Source organism: Rhinopithecus bieti, unplaced genomic scaffold (genome assembly GCF_001698545.2).
Source record: "Rhinopithecus bieti isolate Rb0 unplaced genomic scaffold, ASM169854v2 scaffold_31531, whole genome shotgun sequence".
Classification (NCBI taxonomy): domain Eukaryota; kingdom Metazoa; phylum Chordata; class Mammalia; order Primates; family Cercopithecidae; genus Rhinopithecus; species Rhinopithecus bieti.
This window is the reverse complement of record NW_016814088.1, coordinates 153,330-166,964: the sequence shown is the minus strand read 5'-3', so window position 1 is coordinate 166,964 and position 13,635 is coordinate 153,330. Positions and strand designations below refer to the sequence as shown.

At 47.6% G+C, this 13,635-nt stretch overlaps 1 protein-coding gene across 2 annotated transcripts in view; it reads right to left on the bottom strand.

Moving 5' to 3' along the window:
* Positions 1–340: 340 nt before the first annotated feature.
* LARS2 (leucyl-tRNA synthetase 2, mitochondrial) overlaps positions 341–13,635 on the bottom strand; it is a 163,964-nt gene continuing 150,669 nt past the window's right edge. The window contains exons 21-22 of one of the 2 annotated variants that reach the window (XM_017849609.1): positions 7,147–7,274; positions 341–1,837 (exon numbers count right to left, since the gene is read on the bottom strand). In XM_017849609.1, the coding sequence (XP_017705098.1) occupies positions 1,658–1,837; positions 7,147–7,274 (308 nt within the window). In that variant the 3' untranslated portion in view covers positions 341–1,657. The remainder of the gene's footprint in view (positions 1,838–7,146; positions 7,275–13,635) is intronic. The other variant, XM_017849610.1, reaches the window with a different exon arrangement.

Below are 13,635 nucleotides of genomic sequence, written 5' to 3'. Positions count from 1 at the left end.
TTTGCTGCCCATTAGAATCACTTGTAGTTTTAAAGATTCCTGATGCTTAAGCCACACCGTAGACCAATTAAATTGGAATATCTGGGCATGAGGACCACGCAGAGTATTAGGCCTGAGAACCAGTGACTTAACTGCTGTTGCTAGTGTGCCTATATCAGTGTTGTCTACCATGGACTGTAAGTTCTGGAACAAGAAGAATCACATGTATCCCACTTTATAGCATTCCATGTGGAGTCAGACACACAGCCAATGCTTCTGATGATGATGGAATACCTCAATCTGTTTGTCATTAACTCTGAAATTGGAATATGGTAGATATTCCAAGATCACACATATGTCCTGAAGTCACAGATGATAAACATTTTATTACACTAAAAAAGTCATCTGTTAACTGCTGAACTGCAGGGGGATCACATCTGAGGCTACTTCAGAAAAATGGCATCAGATAACAAATATAGATTGCTGGCATTACAAAATGGCTAGATTCTCCCCCACCTTCCTTCCTTAAATATTAATCAGTGGCTTAGACCAGTTCTAGTGGGAACACTTAATTGCTGACTTCACATAAAACCAGGATTAGCCTGATGTGCCAATGACATGAACCCATTCCTGGCTGTCTTCCCAACAGCCAGACTGCTGTGGCTTGGACACTGAAGGCAACACCTGGGGGGCCTCAGTTCCACTGCTCTGTGGTGAGCTTGCTCTTCCTAATAACTGGCTCTGGAGTCAAATCAATAATGGTGGCATTGCCATCTGGGGCCCACATGAGCCCTCCGGGGCCTGCTGCATCCCTACTGGGCTGCGGTGGGGCTCTGAGGTTGGGGATGAGCAGCCTGGAGCCTGGTTCCATTTCACTACACAGCAAATTGTATACCCAAGGGAGTGGTCATGACTTGCTGCTCCTCATTCATGTGAGGAAGTGGTGCTTTGCCTGGGATCCTGTGTGTCAGAACCATAGCAGGCCTGGGAGGCATGTCCAACTGGGGTTGGGGAGGACAGGCCTGCATGACAGAGCTGGGGAGTGGTGGGGACAGAGGTGGAGGAACCAGCACTGCCTGCCTTTTGATTCAAAGCAACTTCAGAAAATCCCTGTGTCCATTTCCACATATTGGTTATTTGAGCATTTCCTAAATGGCTTCCTCATCCAGCCTGAAGGCAAAGAGACCATTCACCACCCTCTGGAGGCTCAGTTAGCAGTTCCAAGTGGCTGGCACACTGCACCTGAGTCCTGCAGTTCCTCAGGCTGACCTTAAATTCCCGAGGAGCACCTAAGGCAGAGCCATTTCCCAGATCCGCAGGCTACCTGGCTGTTCGAGGGGCACTGTGCTCCTTCCTGCTCCCACCCAGCAGTGTCTCTGAGGGCTTCCCATGGGATCAGATGGCCTCCTCCACCTGCAGTGTGAGTCGGGGGTGAGGGGCAGGCTGTCCGACACCCTCCTCAGTAGCTCATATTTCTCTGTTGCTCAGCTCACCTTCGCCCCAGCACCAGGCCCCACTACAGAGGCACACTGTTGACTGCAGTCTGCCACAGGACTGAGGTCAACAGTCAAGACATTTGTCTTTTCCCTTCCCCTGGGAAGCAGACATCGCCCCCTCATCCCAGGCCTGGAAGGAGGTTCCTCAGAGGCCCTACGTGGTAGCCGCAGCCTCCTGGCTGTCAATCTCGCACCAGGAAGTTGATGAGGGCAGTTCTCGGGGAGAGGAAGGACTTCTTGATGCTTCGCCCTTGCAAAAGCCTGACACCCAGCTCACTTTGGAGAACAAATTCGTGGACTTTGTCCTGGTCCTGGGCAACTTGTTGGGGCACAGGAATTTTGCCACAAGCTTTATTGTTGATCTGAGAAGGAGAAAAGCCAAGACAAACAATGAGGAACATCCTCAGAGTGGCGGGCGGCCCAATACCAAACCTCCTGCCTGCAAAGGGCGTGGCTGCATTTGTTTAGGGGAAGGGAATAGAGGTGGAGAAAGGAGGAAGTCAGCACCCTGCTTCCCACAAGGGTAAAACGCAACCAGCTGAATAGGATTAATACCTAGACCTGCAGAGAGAGACAGACACTGAGACTGCATGTGAGTGCTGAGCACTGCTCTCATACACAGCTGTGGTAGAGATGATGTCAAAAATCCTCAGCATGAGATGGCTTGGGCCATTTCCAGGCAGAAAGGGATTATTCTGTCATCGGGGCTCAAGTCTAAGTTCAGATCCAGGCTAGAGCGAGCTGTCCCCTCGGATTTTACCTAGGTCTCAAGTGGACCAAACAGTTGACAGTTTCACGGGGGACACAGTCAAACTTCTCTCTCTGCTGACTGGCTCCAGAAGGGGGTGCTCAAGTGTGACGACTTAGAAATTGGACCTACATCTTGTCACATTAATCACTCTTTCTCCCTTAACATGGATCAGTACAGTTCCAGACACAGGTGGGTATTCACCGAATATTGATTCAATGAGGGAAGATGACCACGTGGTTCAGCTTCTGAGCAGTCATGCTCCCAAATCCTCAATCCTATTGCTCCGAAATCTACACACACATTTCTCTCACTAACTCTTGTTTTTCACTTGGAAAATACAGTCACGGTCTTAGGAAAAGTTACGAGGAATAATTTCTCAAGTTTCAACCAAAGCACATTATCAAATGTCCCCTAATCATCCACTTCCTTTTTTTTCAGATTTCTGCAGAACTTGGTGGCATTTTTATTGTCTGCATTAGCCTAGGAAACTGGGAGAGGATATAAATAAAACACACAGTCCTGGCATATTATGAAATATTGTTTTGAAAGCGTGAGGCTCCATGCTGCAGGGTTTTAAAGCGTTCTGAAGCTGGGGAACTACGTGTGTGGTGTGAAGGACTGTGGCCCCTCTGCCCTGGTGTTTCTGAGTCATTAGAAGCTGCCTTCTTTCAAGGCCACATGCTGGGCTGGACTGAGACCCTGGAAGAGAGCTTCCACCTGTCACACAAGAGCCATGCCCCTAGTGAAGTCCTGGGGTCCCCAGCAGGGAATTCTCAGGACATGCAGTTGTCAGTGAATCATGTCTTTCCTCCTATGGAAGAGCAGCCCAGGCCAACATCTCCTTTGGGTCACCACCCACAGAGGGGGTGCTGGGCGAGGGGGAGCATGGTGCTCTCATGTGGGCAGACTCAGGTTTGACTCTCAGGCCTGGTCTTACAAGCTGTGGGATCTTGAGCTTAGTTGTTTTTTTTTTCTTAAGGACAGAATTCTCCAGATTCTGGAGTGAAGGAGGTAAAATAACCTGTGTAAAGGGACCAGCTCACTAAGCCGTACTCCCTCTGCCTTTGTCAAGAGTGGTGGCCAGGATAGAAGGAGCTGGCTGTGGGATGTCCTCTTTGACGCATGGCCTCAGCACAACAATGACCCATTTCTAAACGCTTCGAGCTTCCTGTGCTTTGCCGGAGCCGGACAGGCTGGTCCTAAGTCATCACTGGTGACAGCCTATCCAAGGGACCTGAGTCATTCTTGTCCACAGCTGGGGCTTTGGGGGCAGGGCATGTGATCTCTGGATGTGGCCATGGTGCTCCGAGTCTTTCCCATGCTGCCTCGGGCACCCTCACACGGTTCTGGCTTCCCGGGCCTCCCGAGTTGCCTTACCAAGGCAGTCCCTTTAGGGTGAGTAGGTGCCGATCATGCTCCCCCTGTCTCTGGCATAAAGTGCCAATGAGATGGGCAGACAAGTCAGGCTGGGACTCAACACTGAGCCTGGGCTTCAAGGGCCCAAAGAGGAATAAGCACATTGATATCACTTCAAACAGAGGCTGCTATGCTGGGGGGCTCTTGCACCTCCATCTTTGGAGAGGGCCTAAGCATGACTCTCCTGGACTTTTCTGACACCTGTCGGACAGGGCCCAGGCCACAGGTGTTCCTCCCACTCGAATCCATCACCTGTCGCCATCATGAGGGTAGCCTTGGAATGGCTAATAACAATACAAGCTTCCATTTGCTGAGCTCGCACTCTGCCAAGCACTAAACTATGCAATTCACTTGCATGAACCTGAGTCGATGCATGAATATCCCATCCCATTTTACAGATGGGGAAGCTGAGGCACATGAAGTGAAGTCACTTGTCTACCTAGGCCTCCACCCCAGGCAGCGGTAGAGACAGGATGACCTGACACAGCCCCTCTCTCCTGCTCACACACCCTGACAGCCCCCGTCCTCTGAGGGGTGGAGTCTGGCCTCCGAGGAGGGGACACTCCCCACCTTTAGCCTTGTTTCCAGCACTGCCCTGTGCCCTCTGCTCCAGCCCCTCCCTGGCTCAGCCCCGGTCTCTGTGGACCTGCCTCCTGTGTTTGCTCCTGGTATTGCGGCACCCTTCTCTCCACTGGGGAGAGGCTGCTTCTCTTTCAAAGCCAAAGCCGCCTCTCCTTTTCCTCATGATGCATTTTCTGATTCTCCAACTGCCAGAAGTGGCAACACTGATGCTAGCAGCAGTCACCATTCATAGAGTAGATTCTGGACTAGCTGTGTGACCTTCAGTGAGTTATTCTGCCCCATCCTGCCACCATTTCCTTGCCTGTAAGATAAGGTTAGTCACACATCTGCCTGTCTGTGAAATGGGGACAACAACAAGCCTGCCTCACAGAGCCACTGTGCTTAGTAAATAAGCTCACACCTGGGAAGTTCCAGGGCGGAGCGTGGCCCTGGGTCGGCGCTCACTCTGTGTTAAGAGGATTTTGTCATTAGTGCATCCAGAAGCAAGCTAAGCACTTCCTGGCATTATCCCACCTAATTCTCTCAATAGCCGGATAAGGCAGGCGCTGTGCGTGCCTCCATTTTATAACTCAGGAAACTGAGGCTTAGAGGTGTTAACTATGTTGTAAAACTAAGACTTATACCCAGGATGGCCCGACTTCCAAGCCCTTACATAAACTGTGTGTGACAGCTCATGTGCCCCCAGACCTTTGTTCCAAAGTGATAAGGCGGTAGCTCTTGTCTCTGTATCCCTGGTGGGGGCAGAGCCCAGCATGTCATAGGCACAAAGAACACGGGCACAACTGAACTGAATGACACTGAACTGTGCTTGCAGCATGTTTCTGGCCAGGGCACAAAGTGAGATCACACGGAGTGAGAACCCAGGCCTTCACAGAAGTCTTTGCTGCTGGCACGGTGCCAACCCAGCCCGGGTTCTCAAGCTAGGTACACCTGCAGAAAGTCTTACACATGCTTTTAATTTTAGGTTTGCATTTCAATGATTATCTAAAATTATTTTACCAATGATCAAAACTCAATTTCTTTTCTGCAGTGGTAATTTAAGATAGAAAGATATTTTCATAGACTGAAGTTCTCCCTTTTTCTCAAGTTAGCATGTCTCAACTGGGCTGAGGACAAGTTCTTAGGGATGCATGAGATATTTATTTATCATAAACATTACTCAAATTAAAGCAATTTCTGGGCTGGGGCCGGGTGTGGTGGCTCCCACCTGTAATCCCAGCACTTTGGGAGGCTGAGGCGGGCAGATCACATGAGGTCAGGAGTTTGAAATCAGCCTGGCCAACATGATGAAACTCCATCTCTACTAAAAATACAAAAATTAGCTGCGCATGGTAGCACATGCCTGTAATCTCAGCTAACTGGGGGAGGCTGAGCCAGGAGAATTGCTTGAGGCAGAGGTTGTAGTGAGCCAAGATTGTGCCACTGCACTCCAGCTTGGGCGACAGAGTGAGACTCTGTCTCAAAAAAAAAAAAAAAAAATTCTGGGTTGGGTGTGGTGGCTCATGTCTCTAATCCCAGCAATTTGGGAGGCTGAGGCAAAAAGACTGTTTGAGCCCAGGAGCTTGAGACCAGCCCGGGCAACAGAGTGAGACCATGTCTCTATTAAATAATAATAATAATAATGATGATGATGAAAAGAAATTTCCTCTATGCCACAAGGATGGTTTTGGTTTTGAAGATTTTTGGAAGAAGTCTGCCAGGGCACTCTCACCTCCTCTCCCTTTGGGGTGGGGTGGCAGAGAACATAGTGCCAGGAGAGTTGGTGCGAAGACAAGGGAGCTGTGAAAGAGCCCGGTCTCCTTGGCAAAGTATTGTCTTTCCAAACCTCCACCTTCCTGCTGGGCCCTGGGCCTGCACAGGTGCAGAGGGGCCAGGGCCTGGCTGGCCAACCTCTGTGGGGCTATGCCCTCCCTCAGCCCCTAGGTGGGTTTGTTCAGGGCACTTTTCACAATTTGCAGTCATTTTATTTATTTTCCTCTTTCCTTTTTATTCTTCCCTCTCTCTCCTACTATGCTTTAAGCTCCATGAGGGCAGGGAACCTGTCTGTCCTATCTTGATTTTGTATCCCCAGAGCACTATGCCTGATGTAGAGTCAGACTTGATAAGCATTTGTGAATAAACGAATAAACCTGGGCTAGGTGGACCAACTTCACTGAGCCTCAGTCCTCAATTGAAAAAATGAGAATGGCAACACCCACTTTATAGGGTGATAAGAGTGAAATGATAATTTTGAATGTGAATTACCTGGCCCCATGTGTGGTTCCGGGGAGACATGTGGTTCAAAGTCCACTCCCTGTCCTCTTTTTTTCTTCAGACACATCAGCATATTTAAGAGATATTCATCATAAATGTGTCTCATTTAACAAATTAAGTAAATGTAGAAAAATCACATATAGGATAAACAATAAGGGGGTTACTTGCTCTTAGAAAAGGTTTAAACAATAAACTCCTCTTATGTACTTAAAATTACCTAATTTACAAAAAAAAAAAAAATTATGGAGGCTTTCTGAATTACGTTTTACAGGTATTACTGCATAGCCACCCACCTCACTGTTACCCTTCCCCAGCCCCAAAAGCCCCAAGAGCACCTGAGTGAAATTGAGAGCGACTGAAACATGGTCCTCAGCTGGAAAAACAATGAGAACCTATAAGGCAGGCCAGGTTTATGACTCCCCTTTCCAAGCCCTTGAGGGCCATGAGAGTTTCATGCTCACATGCTTCTGGGGTGTGGTGACCTACAAAACTGAGGGTACTGGCAAAGGAAAGACAGGCCTTGTGCCTTCTGGTCACAAGGTGTGGCTGAGGGCTGAGCTGAGTGAGCCAGAAAGGCCTGCTAATAGACCTCTCAAAACCACCACAGTGTTTAGGGGCCACTAGCAGGGCAGGGACTGCCGGGCTCTGGGGTTGAGGGGAGATACTTACCAGAACTGCCATCTGGACGACCTCCGGCTGCTGCAGGAACTCCGGGTCCACGGCAGGCCATGCCTGGAGCAGCACATTGGCGTCCCAGGAGTAGTGGGCACAGAGCTTCCTTGGCACCAGCGCCAGGCCTGCAATGCCAAGGCACAGAAGAGTGGGGTCACTCTAAGAACAGGGAGGCTTATGAGAGCAGGACCAAAGCTTCCGCCCCCACACAGCACAGCCTGCCAGGTGCTCAACACTTTGGCCTGGTTTAGAATCCCAGGTTGCTGGGGAGCTCTTGTTGTTCACAGACGGCGCGCAGGGCTGTGAAGATGGGTGGCTATGCCATTCTGAAGTGTGCATGTGGAGACACAGGCTGCTGGTGTGAATGGCATCCCCCTGAAGTTCCGCTGGTGAAGGAATGCCTTTGTGCTGCCCTGAGAGCTGATTCCAAAGTACGGAGCGGCATTCGCTACGTATCTCGCCTATGCATTCTATAGTCTGAGAAGGCCTCCCAACCTGTTCTTTTACTCATAACCAACCTATTATTTTACTCACAATTACTGGAGCCAGGATGCAGTGAACAGCAGGACACTCCTCACCATGCACAGAGGGATCCTAACCTTCCTGCAAACTTCCTCTTGGGAATGGAGCCCTCTGATTACTGGAATGGAAGGAGCTTTCCTTGGCTCAGGGTGGGCCAAAGATGAGGAAACACTGAGGAATGAAACCGTCTCAAGCCCCATTTCCCAGAATGCTTTGTGCCACAGCCCCCAAGTAGAGGTGGCACTAAGGGTAGCAGAAGGCCAGCTGTCCAAGTGCAGTGGCAGTGGCCAGTGCTCCAGGACTTTAACTAGGGCTCGTCCTAGCAGGGAAAGCTTTGACTTCAAAGCCTCTGCTGTAATCTCAGCACTTTGGGAGGCCGAGATGGGAGGACCGCTTGAGGCCAGGAGTTTAAGATAAGGCTGGGGAACACAGCAAGACCCCATCTGTGAAAAAAAAAAATTCGCCAGCATGGTGGCTCATGCCTCTAATCCCAGGTACTTGGGAGGCTGAGGCAAGAAGACTGCTTGAGCCCAGGAGTTTGAGGCTGTAGTGAGCTATGATTCCCCCACTGTAGTCCAATCTGGGTGACAGAGCAAGACCGTGCTTCATTGATAGACAGATAGGTAGGTAGGTAGGTAGGTAGGTAGACAGGTAGGTAGATAGATGCAAGCCTCTACTGATTTCATGAGTACAAGAGATGCCCCCAAAGGTACAGGGAATACACACCACAGAAAAATAGATCCCTGGGCAGAAGCGGGCAAGTGAATATGGCCAGCATGCCCATTTTGGAGCAGTGCCCTGGCAGCTGTAGTCCTCACCTGGGAATAGCTTTTCCATTGGTGGTGGAACTGGCCCTTCAACACCTCTCCCTTGTTATTAGCCCTGAGACTAGAACAATGCATTAGAGGGATAGGTCCATGGCTCAGGGTATGGGCTGAAGCTGAGTCTGTGACAGAGGGAGTCAATTCCACCAAAACCAGCTCCAGTAACACTGGGTTGTGAATGACAACTTTTTGTTTTATCTTCCTTGATGACAAATGTAGTGTACACGCTCCTTGCAGAAAATTTGGAAAGGTCCAAAATATAAAAATAAACATCGTGTTCACCCAGATAGCATTTTAACTTTTGAGATGGAGTTTCGCTCATTGCCCAGGCTGGAGTGCAGTGGCACAATCTCAGCTCACTGCAACCTCTGCCTCCCAGGTTCAAGTGATTTTCCTGCCTCAGCCTCCCGAGTAGCTGGGGTTACAGGTGCCCACCAACAAGCCTGGCTAATTTTTTGTATTTTTAGTAGAGATGGGGCATCATCATGTTGGCCAGGCTGGTCTCGAACTCCTGACCTCAGGTGATCCACCTGCCTCGGCCTCCTGAAGTGCTGGGATTACAGGCATGAGCCACCGCACCCAGCCCCAGATAGCATTTTAAACTTATTTTAAAAGATAGTAATTTAATGTATGCAATACTATTTGTATATATAAATCAACTCTACAAAACACTACCACTACAAGATCATGTTGTAAATACGATTTTGTATGTTCTTTTTCCCATGTTTTAAAATGATATTTCACAGCAAAAATGACACACAATTCTATATATATATAATAGGACCCTAGTTTAATAAAAATTTTATATGAACAGATTGGAAGGAAATAGTAATAACATCGATTGGAATAAAATAGTAATAACATTGGTAGTAAATAAATCAAAGTAGTATCTCTGGGGAGGAGAAGTACGGGTGATTTCTCTTTGTTTCTTTTTTTGAGACAGAGTCTCACTCTGTCATCCAAGCTGGAGTGCAGTGGTAAGACCTTGACTCACTGCAACCTCTGCCTCCCAGGTTAAAGCGATTCTTGTGCCTCAGCCTCCTGAGTAGCTGAGACTACAGATGTGCGTCACCACGCCTGGCTAATTTTTGTATTTTTAGTAGAGACAGGGTTTCACCATGTTGGCCAGGCTGGTCTCAAACTCCTGGCTTCAGGTGATCTGCCTGCCTCAGCCTCCCAAAGTGCTGGGATTACAGGCATAAGCCACCGTGCCCAGCCTTGTCTTTCTTTTTAAAATACTATGTTATAGATTTTCTACCAAGGATGTTTTATTACTTTTTTAATTTGAAAAAATATTTAAAAATAACATTTTTTCATCCTGTGAGATCAATTTTTTTCTTTTAGTTTCTTTTCATGATTTCATTTTCTTCTCCATATAATTTTCAAATCTATTAGTGATTTGTTTTGTGTTTACTGTGAAAAAACATTATTAAAAAGAAAACAACATGGTCAACTTTCCAAACCCAATTTGTTGAATACATCTTCCCTTCCCTATTGGTTTGTGATTTTTCTTTCAAGATGTATTATACCAGGGACTGTTTCAAAAACTGTTCACTTCTGAGCTACTCAAAGTGCCTGTTTGCCATGAGGTAAAGAACTTGGGCCAGAATGTAAATCAACACATCGCCTCCTTCATTGAGAGGGAAAAAAATGGTAGCCGAACTCAATGGTGTCTTCGGTGACACAGCTGACTTATGAGCTAGCACAAGCTCCTTATCTTGTTGTGGACTGGAGCTGAGAGTTCCACCGACTGCTCTGACTTGCACTTTCCATCAGTCCACTCTTCTGTTGACCTGTCTTGGTTCTTGTGCCAGTGCCACAGCTTTATTTGTTGTATGTAGCTTTCCATGTTTTACGACCTGGCACTCTTGCTGTAACCCTGTGTTGCCAGTCAGCCTGAGGGAAGTGAAGACTCCTTAGAAGCTGAGGATCATGTGGTATGAAAGACAGATTCCTGCTGCCCAGATGGCTCCTGTGGCCCGGGGCTTTTGCGCTAACTAATGAACCTATTCTGTGTCTAACAGATGTGCCTTTTGGCAGAAGGAGAAAGGAGATTCCTGCTTGTTCAGATGGAATCCTGTTAAAACTCACATCTGAATATGAGACGGAGGTCACAGAAGAGAGATCATCACTTCTTTTAGCGAGCTGGCCCTGTGTGGCTTGTCCTGTGACCCAGCTGCAGTGGGAAGATTTCCAAAACCTCCGTATGGCAGTTGTACAGGATGCCTGGGAGATGAAAGGACCTTGGACACAAATGTTCTGGGCAGAAGCTGTTACAAATTCCACTTTAAAAAAAAAATGAGGAAGCCCAGCCTTCCTGGAGCAGTCAGGATGCTTATTTATAGTAGCCTGGGTCCCTGCCAACATTTCCATATAGATGGGAGTGGGGCCATCCTGTTCAGCAGTGAGGAACAGAAACTCAGGACCCTGGTTTTATGTAGTGTTTTGCCTCCTTGCTCATTTGAGGGAAGTAAAAATACCTAACACTTGCGTGGAAAATACAATGATTCCTTTATGTTGTAATGCCAAGGGGAGAGGTCAGGTGGAGAGCTGGCCTTCAGGACACACATGGGGAAAGTCCAAACACAGGCTGGGAAGTGGCAAGGCCCTGGCACGCAAGCCTACCTGACAAGGCTGGCTGTGGCCCACAGTCCACCCCCTTTCTTCCCTCCTCTGGGTGAGCTGCTGTTGCAGACTTTCCCGCAGAATAACTGAAACAAGCCTCCTCTCCCCACTGAGAGGTGGTGAGGCACCCCAGAGGGATCATGGCTTCTGTGGATGGCAGTCCTCTCCTGCTGGCCATCTTCAGGCCTGCCTCCACCTCATCTCCCCACCCCTGCACTCATAGACACACCAGCGGGGAAGACGCGGGGGCTCTGCGGCGTCTGATCCCTGCTGTGCCGCGTCTAGCCTTGGCAATTCCAAGGAAGTGAACAGGAAGTGAGGCCACTTTGCTTTATCCTCTATCCAGAGAAATAATTTCATTGACATTATGTTGAAATAGCAACATCTGCACAGCACACACATTTCGTGTATAAAAAACTATCAGAGCATCAGTGGGTATCTTGTTCTCCCCTGTAATTATCACACATACTTCCATATGATTTTTACGTTTATAATTTTGTTGAAGTTAATGAGTACAACGTATAGAGAGCAAAACACAATAGCTACATTTCACAGCCACTTTTATAAAAGCTATGAAGAAAGTCATCCCAAATTATTTTATGAAGAAAAATAGAGTTGTGGACTGAGACCTCAAGAGGGAGAATTCCTTCAGAATCCCTAAGGGAGATAAAGGCTCTCCTCACTGTGCTCTCAAAATTAAGGTGTTGATGGATTACTTGGAGATCGTCAGTCAGACACCAGAGGCAAAAGCAAGAAGGAAAAGTCACTGTAGAACTATAAAAATGGCCAGAGAAACAGAAATGCTAAGATCTTACTTATTTTAAATAACTTGTATTTTGGACAAGGGACTAATCTCAAAGAGGCACACAAAGACACACACACACACAGACACACACACACACACACACACACAGCAAAAGAAGGACTATCACTCAAATGCCCATCACTACATTCATTGGTTAGGACTCCCTATCTCTGTTAAAAAAGAATGGAATATTGTTGATACAGAACCACTCTACAGCACAGGAAGAGCAAAAAATGTTTGTACAGGATGTTAACACCTGTATAAAGGTAGACAAGTCACATCCATCCATCACATTCTTCTGTCAGATTAAACATAGCATTGGTGACAAAGGTTCTCTGGGAAGCAACTGAGTGACAGCTTAGGACACACTTTCTAGTAATGTTGAATATTTTACAAAACACGTATAGACATGCTTTTCAATTTAAAAATTAGGTTTTGCTTTGCTTTAAGAAGCCCAGAGAGGCACGCTGGAAACTGGACAGATTTTCTGCAGATGGTTGTAGGCACTTTTCTTCAGAAGCTGGGCACATACAGAGTGAGTTCACTCCCTGGGAGCAGTACCCTGAGGGCAGGCCAGCCAGGGCTCCGAGTGCTCCTGCAGGCACACTCCACGCACTCTGCCACACGCAGCAGAAGGAATGCCTGCCTCAGACAGTAGTAAGATGAATGGTTGGATCTGGTTAGGTGTGTGTGTACATGTGGGTGTTAAAACCTTCAGGCCAGGTGTGGTGGCGCACACCTATAATCCCAGCACTTTGAGAGGCTGAGGTGGAGGGATCGCTTAAGCCCAGGAGTTCGAGACTAGACTCAGCCCTTCTCTCTACAAAAAAATCAAAAATTAGCCAGATGTGGTGGCACATGCCTATGTCCCAGCTCCTCAGGAGGCTGAGGCGGGAGGATCACCTGAGCCTGAGAGGTTGAGGTTGCAGTGAGCCGTGATCATGCCACTGCACTCAGCCTGGGCAACAGAGTGAGACCCTGTCTCAAAAAATAAATAAATAAATATAAAAAATAAAACTTTCCACTGGAAATGAATTCCTTCCTCCCTCCCTTCCTCTCTCATGGTCCATACTATTTTCCAGAATTAGAATCTCAACACTCAAGACTTATGAGTTTAGAAAGGCAATTAAAAAAATCCTTTATGCTGCAATAATTATAGATTCACAGGAAGTTACAAAGAAATGTTCAGGAGGTCCTGTGTACCCTTCACCCAGCCTCCTCCAATGGTCACAGCTGGCATGATTATATCACAATATCAAAACCAGGAAGTTCACATGAATGCAATCCACAGAGCTTATTTGGATTCCATCAGTTTAATAACTAATGTGTGTGTGTGTGTGTGTGTGTGTGTATGTGTGTATAGCTTAGCATAACCATGTGTAGCTTCATGTAACCACCACCAGTTAACACAGTCAAGAGCCACCATCCCCAACTCCTAACCCACGGCAACCATGAATATGTTCTCCATCTCTACAATTGTGTTATCTCAGGACTGTTATATAAATGGAATAATATGGTAGATTGCTTCAGTGATTAACTTCTTTCAATCAGCATATTCTCGTAAGATCCATCCAAGCTGTTGCCTGTTGGGTCATTTTTGAGGATGGTGAAATTATGTCTCCAACATGAGCACCACCAAGGAGCTCGCTGTTTGGTGATCTATCTTCCTTCCTTCCCTTCCTTCCCTTCCCTCCCTCCATTCCCTCCCTC